Source organism: Cryptomeria japonica, chromosome 7 (genome assembly GCF_030272615.1).
Source record: "Cryptomeria japonica chromosome 7, Sugi_1.0, whole genome shotgun sequence".
NCBI lineage: Eukaryota > Viridiplantae > Streptophyta > Pinopsida > Cupressales > Cupressaceae > Cryptomeria > Cryptomeria japonica.
In genome coordinates, this window is record NC_081411.1 from 422,311,014 (window position 1) to 422,323,171 (window position 12,158).

A 12,158-nucleotide genomic window follows, 5' to 3' on the forward strand; every position below is an offset into this window, starting at 1 on the left:
TTATATCTATACTCTATAGATTTATCATTAAATGAATTTTAGAACACGATTTTTGTATATATATAAAATAGTAAATTAGGATTTTTGTTTCACCCCAGAAATTTATGGAATGGAATTGGGTGGCAATATGTTGTAGAAACATTCCTAATAGTAAGAAAGAAAATTGTGTGATAGCATTGGACTTTTAGTATAGTTACCAGGATACAGGTCCTGGAGGGTGTGGTAGATGGGGACAGCTAGTATGCCATTTAAAATAAAATAGGAAATGGGTACTTGGAGAGAAAAAAGATTAAAGAAATAAAAAAATTGGTATTTGGAAGTACATAAATACTCAATAAATGTCAATAAAATCAAAGATTATTTATATTAATATCTGATAATCATTATCATGACTTAAACAATTAAACTTCAAACTGTATAAAATAATAACACTTTAAAGCCAATATAATCTCAAAGAGTATTATTATTAACTCATGTATAATACCTCTCATTGAAATGTTGAGAGGTAGACATACAAAACCCCAAAACTATAAATGATAATTATGTTTATGGAACAAGCTTAACTCTTGCATCAACTCTATTATCAATTTATAGATCCTTTGTTGGGATGTTCTTTAAATACACATCACTCAGAAGCTTCATCTACATCTGATTGAATTGGGTGTCAATCATTGAGTCTGTTTGCTGCAGCAACTTCATTCTCCAAGAGGTCACCTGCCCCATGAGGTGGAATTGGTTTCTATTTTGTTGAAGGAACTTCCTTGTATCCAAGGTCTGTTCAAGTGAGAAAGTGAAGTATGCTATGAATTTAGATTAGTTTTTCTTATTTTGTCAACCCTAATTAGTTTCTTTTTTCAACGAATGAATAGAATCATAAGCACTCCGATTCTTCTCACAAGATGATCTAGTTAACTGCAGGAGTAATCGTTTTACAAATGATTGCAATTTCGGTGCTTCACCTCCATGGTTCTACCACCATTCTATTTGGTCTTTCTTCATACTCATTTTATAAACAGCTTCCACAGTAGAAAATTCATCTTGTCTGCATGAAAAATTATTTTATTGTCTCTTGATAGTAGAAGCATCTTCTTATCAGCTGCAAATCCTTTTTACCACAGCACAACGCAACTTTACAATCTCTCTCTATTTCATACAAATTAAACATCTGGCCAAAAATGATTATCAAGGACCATCCGCCCCACCCATAGTATTTGATGTAGATTGTGTCCAAGTTGACTGTGCATCACTATCTATTGTGTAACACAAAGCCTCTTTGACCACGTAATGGCAGTCAAGAAGTATGAAGTAAGAAGCAACTGTGTATGGGCAAGTTTGATAGGTACCACCTTGACAATTTAATAATTTATTGATAAATGGCATGTGTGTGGCAATAATTGCATACACAAATTGTTATTTCCCTTTTGTTATCAATCCCCACTGAAACTTGCCAATGTTTTCAAGTGCATTATTCAATGAATGCTCACATCATGTTGTTCAAAATATATGTTTTTATTATTGCTACATCAACAAGCCATTGCTTGACAACAAGAGTATCATTTGTAACAATTTGGATTATATATAATGCATCCACCTTGTTAATGGTGTCAGATGGTGTCATGCTCTGACTAAAAACATCACTAAGAAGTCTCAACAGAAATGGAATTTTGAAATCACAGCAGAAAGGGGACTTGGATCGCTTACCTTATCTATTCACAAAGGCAAGGAAGAAAGACAGAACAAGTCCCAGCATCAATAACTAAACCTAGGGTAAAAATAAGTAATTAATTAGGGCCTACTAGGGCAAAAAGAAGCTAATAAATAAGGGCCGAACAGGGCAAAAAGAAGCTAATACATAATGGCCGACCTAGGGCAGCGAGTTAAGGAACTCATTTGAAGTTCATTAAATTATTCTCCAAAGGGCAGCAATCATGAAAAGGCATGCTTTACAAAGTGAAGGGCAGCCATCGGAAAGGTTGTATCTTTTTAAAGGTTATGACCCTTCACACCTTGGATGGTATAAAAGAAGGAAGCCTCATTTGGTGGAGGCAGAGAGAAAGTTGGAAAAAGGAAATAGAAAAGTAGAGAAGACAGAAATCAAGGAAATCAGAAAATAGAAAAAGAAATAAACCTGAGTAGAAATTAAGAACAGTAGTCTATAATATTAAGGGAAATAATTGGTATGCAAGTATTATGGTATTTATTTATTTATTTCAACATAAATCTGATAGGAAGCTTTTAAGTCTTACTTATATGATTAAAATGCGAATTCAACAAGAAATATATGATAAGTAATCATTTACCTAATTTCCATCAGCAACCACGTTTAGAATCAATGCGAAGTGTTTTGTAAATAGGAAGATGCAGCAGTACTGGTCTTCCCTCATCAAGTACGCCACCCTGAAATGGATGGAGTGGAGCTCCTACCATACTTGTGGGCCAAGGGGCCAAATAGATTGGAGGTTCATTCCATGCCGTTGGGCTGGGTTGAGGGAGACGGTCTCCCGGCATTGGATTCCCAATATAGTTGACTATGGGAATAAGCTAAGAAATAGACATGAATGATATTAGAATACTTTGATTTGAATAAAGATTATTTGTATACAATCATAGATCTTGATATTAATGCTTTGATATTAATTAATATTGTTTATAAGACTTAAATTAGGATTTTCTCTAATTAATGGCATTGCAATTATGTAATTTTATTTTAGAATTCTATTTGTAAATGAATTGCATTTATTGGAATTGTTACTTTTGGGCAAAATCAGGTATATCCCAAATGGGGACATATGGCTGATTTATAAGTATCTCTCAGTTTGTTCATGCACCAAACTATCTACCTCCCTATAGAAATAAGGGCCTTTTGTACAAGTTACTATAATTTTGAGAAGTGGATGGTTTCTAGTATTTCTCCTGCTGTCCATCACAATGTTGCACCCTCTTGCAGATCACACTCCATCAGTGCGATTTGTTGCTCTAGTAGTTTTTTTGTTTGTTAATCAAAGTCGTGCAAATCTCCATAGACCTGGGGGGTTATACTGTGTCGGTCCATTGCCTATAGCTTGGACCCCCCTCTCATGTTAAGGTTAGCAGTAACATTAAATGGTATTCCATTTGCATAAAAGAAGCATATGATTGTCAGATCGTTCTCATCTCAACCATGCACATCAAATAAATTTACAATGTGGTTTGAGCTAAGGCAATGTTTGTTTGCAATGAGTTACATTTTAAAGCATGATAGCTTAAACCCTCACTACATTTTTAGTCAGTATACCCCAAATTGAGAGCCTTAACCTCTGAGCCATAAAGAACTTAGAGTATGATGACTGCAATGAATAGAGACATAGTCGAAGGAATATCATAAGCTATTTATGAAAACACCAGCTTCAAGATAGAAAGGAAGGCATATCCCTTACAAAGGTGTGATTGAGAGGGGAAAACTTAAAGTTAGACCATTCAATTGGACTCCTTTGTAAGAGTGAACTGTTGTTATCTCCATAAGATCTCTGCTGTAGGAGAATTGAAACCTGGAAAGAGAGTCCATGGAAATGTTAAAGAGCTGCTACCTTCCTTTAGCAGCTTTTCATCAATATTCTCATTACAATCAAGCCAAATGTTTCTTTATAGGCCTCACATATGAATCTTTCCCAGAATGGAGGTACTGGCAAATTTTTAATGCCTTCATCTGACACTATCTCCAATTGCTATCAAATCCTTTTAGAAGAATTGATCCTGAAATCTTGAAGTGTGGATGTTCCTAGGCACATCAAAATTGCCACAAGGACCCAGTATAGCAGTAACATGAAAGGCTGAAAGTGATGTTTACCTGATAGGCACCTCCTAAGTGTTTCTTCACATTTTTATCTAGCTATTCATTTCCTGATAACACTTTAAATGCCATCCACAAAAAGTGTAAGCTCATCAAATGACATGTTATCATTTTCACTGATGCATGGGAATTGCAAGTTGCAGACCTGCAAAGGGGAGAGAAAATAAGCCAAGAGATCTTTGGGAAGCCACGAATTATATTAAAGTAAAATTATGGCATTCAATAAAGGCTCAAAACCAATTTAAATTATCACAAAAGTTGTCTAAAATGGTAGGCGGTTGTGTGAAGTCATGATAGGACTGTTTTGACCAAAAAAATAGTTGGGTCTCTGAAGAGCTTTAAATTGATGAGATAAATAACACATTTTCAAAGAATTTTCTCTAGAGAAAAAGAGGTCAAATAATTGACTGACACCATCATGATCATGATTCTAACATGACAAGGTTGAAACTGTACTGCCCTTGCTTGAGGTTTTACTGTGTTAAATTTAATGATCATTACTACAATGGACACTCATGATTGCATTGCAATTGGGGCGATCAATTTTTTTCTTATTGCACTTCTCATCATTGTACTCTTACCAATTTGTGATGTAATAAGATGCATTATTCAAAGAAAAACAATGCTATTTGTTACTTTTGAGGCATATATGATGGCTTTGGGAGAGGGGGAACATCTTGAATCATAACCCGTTTTAGATGAAAATCATACTAGCTTTTGTCAGAAGACCATTCTGTTGAGTTCACAAAATAAAATTTTAACCTTGGCTTAAATTTGACTCACAATTTACAAGGATTTTTTTCCAAGTCATTTCAATGTGAGATCAAACGGACTGGGAAATGCTGGTTTTTCCACAATTTTATAATCAATTATGCAAAAGCTTTTTAGTTATTAAATATTAACTTGTTATAGGAAAAGGGTACACACCACCCTTGAACAATAGTACCAATATTTTTTGGTATTTTCTTGATAGATATTTGTTCTACTTTTGAAATTTAGCTATGCAATGTATTGCTGTAGTTACCTTTTTATCTCTTGAATGCACATGCAAATGGTGAGTTGGAAGTTGGAACAAGTCTGGTCTGTGGAAGTATTGAATTCCTACTTGGATTCAGTAAATCCGGTATAAATTATATTTTTTGATTAGGCTGAATTGCAATCAGTTTTGTTGTATTCTCATTTGGTGTTCATTAATTCCTTCCAGCATATTCTACTCATAGATATTTCTGTAAATGCAATACTTTGTCTATGGATTTCTAGAGATTGGAGAGCAATTAAGGCCTCCTTTCTCTTACTTGAAAGTAAAGGTATTTAAATCCTATCGGTATTGTGATCTGTGACTTCCTCGCACAGGTACTGTCCTTAGTTAGAACTAGTTATTCTATAAATGGGAGGTTAACTCTCCTCATTACATGTTAAAGTTCCAATTAATGTTTTGAAGGATTAACAGTTAGTGTCAAGTTTATGTCAACCTTTAATATACTGATATGCTTTTTCATCTCAACACTTAATCTAGCAGATATATTAAGATTTTTTGTCGAACATTCTACAATTGGCTACAAAGTTATATTATTGGAAAGTTTAATATTCCTGTGATTAACTACAAAGTTATACAATTGGAAAGTTATCTCTGTCTAGTTACATCTCTAGGAAATACTCATTATGTTATGAAAAAACATTTCTTTAATGTTCTCAAGAGAGAGCATAATGTATATATTACATATTGTGTGAAGAAGAATAATGTAGGAAAGATTCATTCAAGTAGATATCAGGATCCCACATTTTTTCCATTTTCTGTTCGAACACTAGCCTGGAATAAATGAAAAATGACACATTTGTTTTATATCCTATCGACTTGTTAGTTTTAATCTGGCTGTACATTAACTGCATTTAATCATTATAACAAATTTTCTGAAATCTTTAGATTTAGTTATTAAAAGAACATGAGAAGAAACTGCTCATAAATGTAGTTCTTCCTGTTGTTATTACTTATTACCTTTAGTTGTATGCTTTTATGACTACAATATTGACAGGAACATTTTAGATCTTCGTATCTTCTTATTCTGCATTAATATTTATTTTGTCACTTTTTGGCAGGCCTGAGTCGGAAAAGGAAAGGGAACTGAAGGAAGAGATAAATAAACTTAAAATGTTGGTTAAGAATGCCATTGAGGGGGACAGAGTTAAATATGTTGAAGGATCTGGTCAGGTATTGGATAAGGAACATGCGGATAACTTACAAGCCCAACTTAATCAGAAAGAGAGTGAGCTGCAAGAGTTGACATTGGGTCTGGATGACATGGTTCGTTTCCCACAGAAACATGTTGATAGACCTAGTTCTCGATCTGGACATTCTGACCATTCTGGGAAGCTGTTCTCAGGACCTGAGCGATCAGATATTTCAAGAGGATTTAATCCTGAAAGGTTAGGTTCATTGTCACTGAGTGGAGATATAACAGGAGAATATGATGGTGAGAGATCAAGTTTGAGCTCTAGAGACAGAGACATGTCACGGCGTTTTGAACCAGAGAGACGTGGGGGCATGGTCAGAGGTTCTGGTCGTCGAAGCTCAGCACTTGATAGGCCTGGTTCTCGATCAGTGTCTGGTGATTTTCCTGGACGATATGATGTAAACAGACAAGGCTTTCATTCAGATCATGCTGGATTTCTTGCAGCCCCTGATTCTGGTTGGTCAGGTCCTCGACCAGGGTATAATGATTTTTTTCAAGGAAATGGCTCTGAAAGAGTGCGATCTAACACTGGGCCTTTTAATTTTAACAGAGGACACCCTTCTGAAAGACTAGATTCTCGTTTTCAGCGCAATAATACTTCCCGAGGTTATGATTCTGAAAGGCCGAGTTCAAGTTCCTGGCAGAGTGATCCACGAGGATATGGACCTGAAATGTCTGGATCAGGTTCTTGGCATGATGATACCACAGCTCACGAATCTGAAAGACCAGGCACAGGCTCCTGGCAAGGCGATACTCAGTGGCATGAGCCTGCAGGGTCAAGACCCAATTCAAGGAGAAGTGATACCCACAGAGGTTTAGTTATTGAGAGAGGAATTTCCTTACCAGCAAGGGAGAAACATTCTAGAGGAGGCTCTGACTTTGATAGATCTGGTAGTTTTGCTGGTTACAATGAACGGAAGAGAGATGTCTTTGATAGACTAGGTCCTATGCCTGCACAAAGAGAGACCCCAAGGCGTTTTGTTTTAGAACGACTAGGTGCAAGGCCTAGTTCTGTGGATACACATACACATCAGGATCTTGATGCAATAGACTGGCCTGTTGGTAATGATGATAGCAGAAGGCATCATGAGGTTCAGAGCTCCTACACTGTTCATGAGTCTGAAACAATGGAGCCATGGCCAACACAAGAAGACAACAGAAGAAGTTATGATTCTTACAGAGGTTCAGAAAGAAGCAGAAATGATCAATTTGTGTACAACGAGGGCAACTATGGTGATGACTTCTCCAGCAGGAGAAATTACAGGCAACAAGACTATGGTAGAAGGGGAAATTATGCTTTGCAGGATAGGTTTAGTCAAGGTAGAGGTGTTCATGTTAATCATCGGTAGGGGAATTACATGCTTTAGCACCACTCTGTAGTAAATACCTCTGTATTGTAGTGATCTTTCCTGAACGTCTATATCTTGTCTCTAGTTTGTGGAAGCTGTCATATAATTTTTGATCGTAAGTTGCATGTTTCTAACTGGTGATGTTCAATCACGGTGATGTTCAATCACCATCTTTCCAAGTTATGTATGGGATAATGCTCGTGATTGCACACCTGTTGAGAATTTCACCTATGCCCAAAAACTTTCGAAGCTCATACATCCGTCGATGCTTTTGTAATGCAACACCACATATTCTGGTATACAGATGGTTTTCCCTGAAGATTAACTGGGGTTGCCTTGGCCGATTCTTTTTTTTTCAAATTTCTTAAACATGCTTAGTGAAGAATTTCGTGTTTCTTTGAGTATGACGAATCTCAAAGTAACTTAGTATCACAAGCTATATGTACTTCTAAACAAAGCAAACTTTCTAGCCTTTTGCAAGATTCAAATTGGGGCCAGATACCAAGCAATGTTCCTTATTATGTTGGCGATACTTTCTACTATTTGCAGCCAGTATTACCATGTAAGAGCCTTGCTGATAAATATATTCAGGATTCTAGAGGTTTTTTGTTCTTCCTAATCAAGGGATTTGGGAAGGGATTTGTGACATGTTCCAAGAAAAATATGATTGATGATTAGAGTAGTATAAACTATAAAATTGTTTAGAATGAACACAATTAGATGCAATCAGAATGTATACACATAGGAACTGCATGTAGTTGTCTTTTATTTAAGGCAACATGAATACTTTTAAATCAATAGAAGATTTACAATCTTAGATATTATCTAGTTAAAAAGATGGTTGAATGATTTTTTGGCAGGATTTAAATGCTAAAGCAACCATGCTAGCATCTATTGTGTGTAGGAATTGTTAATTATCCCTTCTGGACAAATGATTGACATTTTGGGTTGCTAGCATCTATCGTGTATAGGAATTGCTCATTATCCCTTCTGGACAAAATGATTGACATTTTGCCTAGAGTGGATCAGCAGTAACCAGAAATCATAAAAATAATCATCTGATCTATTTGTATGGTTCTAATCTTATATTGTCATTTTTTGGTCAGCATGTTTGCCCCATCTCTTAATTGGAAGAGCCAAGTCTACTCCAGTTTTTTCTTCTAAATAGTATTACTAACATGCTTAGGGCTATACAATCTCGAGTTGTCAACTGTGGGGTGTTGTAAATAAAAATGAAGTACATTTCCAGAGACAATCCTTTAGTGTTCTGGAGAAGACATGCTGCATTACGTTTTGCATATTTATCATGTCCAATATATGAGTAGAATCTTTTTGTTTTGTTGGTTTAATTTTAGATTTAAAATGGGCTGATCTAATTACATTTGGAAGCTATCTAACTCTTGGCAGTTGTTCAAACTGTTAATACCAGTTGCTGCTATTGTTTCCATCAGGCAGGTATGTGTTCATATTTTTTACAGGATACCTTTGGCTAGATGTTATATGTGCCATGTCAGATCTCTTTGGCTGAGAGAACCTAACGAGTTTAGAGTAATGGATAGTTGATCTCTAGTTGTAGGATTGATATAATTACCATAAAGCGGAGAGTAGCGGTGACATATAAAATCAGAAATACATGGGAGATGTTAATGAAAATGCTTAAAATTTCTTTAATAATTGCCCCTGCCATTCAGTAATCATTTCAACATTGTGATCATCTTCATTGGGGTAGATATCTAATTTATTCTCGGGGGATTGAGCAAATTTCCTTGCTTGGCAGTTACTTCAAGCATATGGACTGCTATTTTTGAATTTCAGTTTTTGTTTCATTTGATGGAATGTGACTAAAATATGAACTACGTTAACAACTATGAGCTGATTGCCTGCTGTTACGTAGATATTCTGCTGTAGCAAGAGACCCTAAGACCTTGCCAATCAATTACATCCTTAACTGATCTCAATTAATTGGGGTATCGAGTGTCTTGCAGCTTCAGTGAATTTCAGTACGAACTTGACCCTAAGACCTTGCAGATTAATTACATCCTTCAACTGATCTCAATTAATTGGGGTATCGAGTGTCTTGGAGCTTCAATGAATTTCAGTACGAACTACGAGACTATTTGTGTCATAGGATAGTTTACATCCGTCTTTTCTCAAGATCAATACGAAGCAAGAGATTCTAGAACTGAACTTAGAAACATCTATATCTACATGTATCCGGTATTTGTAGTCTTCCTATTTTTGCAGCTTTTTCCGGTAGATGTTAAGTGAGCACAAAGCAACTCACAAATGCTGGGGATAAGTTACCTGTTCAGTTCAATTCACCCTCTCGGAATATTATTACATTGTATATTGAAGACTCGTTTTTAGTGGTTAATGTGCTTTAGGCACTTATATTACTGTTGTGGACTATATTGTCTCTGTTCTATAGCTTTGACCTTGTGCTGACGTTATATTCTAGCTGTTCAGGTGGTTGGGTTTACATGATGTGATATTCATTCTAAAATTTCTTGCATCATTTGATTCTCTTTTCATCGAGGGTTGCTGCTAGCTGTCATTTCATCTATGTAATTTGGTCATTATAGATTAATATACGTTGTGGATGATATTATCATACTTTAGACTTAAGTTTGGGGATGGTGGCGTAAATTCACAAAGCATTTGGAAAAATAGCTATAAAAGGATGTTTAAGTATTAAAATTATAAATGAGACTTTGGTAAATTAGTAAAAAAACTTTAAAGTTCTAAGCACTTTTCATTGACAATGAAAATGTTGAGTTTGAAATTTATATTATATTCAAAATTTCATTATGACGATTACAATGACAAACATTCACAATAAAAAAATGAAGTGAGTTTTCTTATCATTCCCAAACATCTCGTCATTATAATTGTTGGATTCCACATGGAAAAGCTCTTTTCAACTAATACAAAAAAGCCCTACTTATGTATCATCATCAACTTGTGTTGGCTTCTCTGACTCTACAACTCATTGCAAGTGTCTTGTAGTCAATGAGATGTAAGGTGCCATATGCATGAGATTTAAGGTGCTATATACATCCACAAGCTTCTCCACCCTCTTAGAGGTAAGCTTGTTCTTTTTAAGGGAGTGGATGTAGCGGAGTGGATGTAGCTACAAGTAGACCAATACCTCTCAACAACAAAAGAACTAGAAACAATAAAAAAATTGAGTTCGAAATTTATATCATATTCATATTTTCATGATGATGATTAAAATGACAAAGTTAAAAAATGAAGTGAAGTGAGACCTCTTATCATCTTCAAACTTCTCATCATTGGAACTATTGAATTCCACTTGCTCAAGCTCCTCTAAGCCAATACAAATTATGTAGCATCATCATCAACTTGTGCTAGCTCTTCAAATTCTATGTCTCATTGCATGTGTGTCTTGTGGTCAATGAGATGCAAAGTGCTATGCAACCACAAGCTTCTCTACCCTCTTAGACGTAAGCTTGCTCATTTTAAGGGAAGCAATGAAGCCATAAGTAGGTCAATTCCTCTCAACAACAAAAAAACTAGAAACTTGAGATAATAAATCAATGGCTAGAGAGTAAAAAAATCCCCATGTAGAATCCACAAAATTGGGTCTTATGTCATATTTCACTTTTCATCTTGGTCTTCTCAAAACATGAGGGGGGAATTTTTTGTTCACTTAGTACGAATGAGGCTAGTCTTTGTAGAAGCATATATCTTTTGGATGGCCTTGATGAATCTTATTTTCATTGCAATATCTTGTATGGGTGTACTTCTACCAAGCCTTTCCACGTACTACTTCAGATTCAATGCTTAGTCAACCATATGCAAGAGAGTGTTGGGCTTTTCCCACCTTTGATAAACTTAGTTAAATAAGTTCATTGTAGAGTCGCAATGTGGAGTCTTTCTGTTTTTTGGAAACTTTCAATTGGTCAATTATAGAATCAACTAATTCATACACCTCTCCAAGGCTAGGTGCATTGACATCCCCATATTTAATCACTTAGAAGACTAGAGCATTGATGAAGAGAATATATTTTACATCATCCCAAAAAGCATCACTCTTTACCACATCTTTCACCTTCTTCCTTTGCTTTGATTTGAACTTTGACTATCATGTCTATTCTAAACTCAAACATACTCTCCAAGAGAGTAAAATATGATGCATATCTAGTCTCCATAGGTTTCAAGAATTCCTTCTTAGAGAAGGTTTTGTAGAGTGCATGCAAAATGTGGTGGTTGTAAATTAACATCTACATATCTCTAGCATCATTGACAAGCTTTAATCTTATCATTTTTCCCCATGTCTTTAAGTGCATTATTCATGGCATGCAAATAAGGAGTCCTCCAAATATGTCTATAAACTACCTCAATTAATTTTCGTATAGCTTTACACACATGGGTCACATCTATCACTACTTGAACCATATTTTACGGCCCAACACCTTGTGGAACATCTTTGAAAATTTGAAACTAAAAATTAACATCCTTGCAATGCTCTAAACAATCAACAACCCTACGAAAAGCAGGGCCCTCTATACATATAATCGTAATATTGATGAGTGAATGGTGCCAAATGTTTATCCACCTATCCATGAATATATTGCACCCACTTGTGAATTTGGTTTCCTTTATTTTCTCAATTAAAATATTTATTTTGGAATCGTTCTTATCCATAATTGTGATCTTCAATTTTGTCTCCCTAGATAGCACATACGATGGTTATATCCGTGTTATCTTTGCCACCACCTCTTTATA

General features: G+C 35.4%; 1 protein-coding gene across 1 annotated transcript in view; it reads left to right on the plus strand.

Annotated features, from left to right (window-relative positions):
• The window catches only part of LOC131065614 (uncharacterized), a 28,821-nt gene extending 20,793 nt beyond the window's left edge, over nucleotides 1-8,028 (plus strand). Inside the window, exon 3 of the mRNA XM_058000175.2 lies at nucleotides 5,927-8,028. Coding sequence (XP_057856158.2) covers nucleotides 5,927-7,409 — 1,483 coding nt within the window. The 3' untranslated portion in view covers nucleotides 7,410-8,028. The remainder of the gene's footprint in view (nucleotides 1-5,926) is intronic.
• Nucleotides 8,029-12,158: the final 4,130 nt, after the last annotated feature.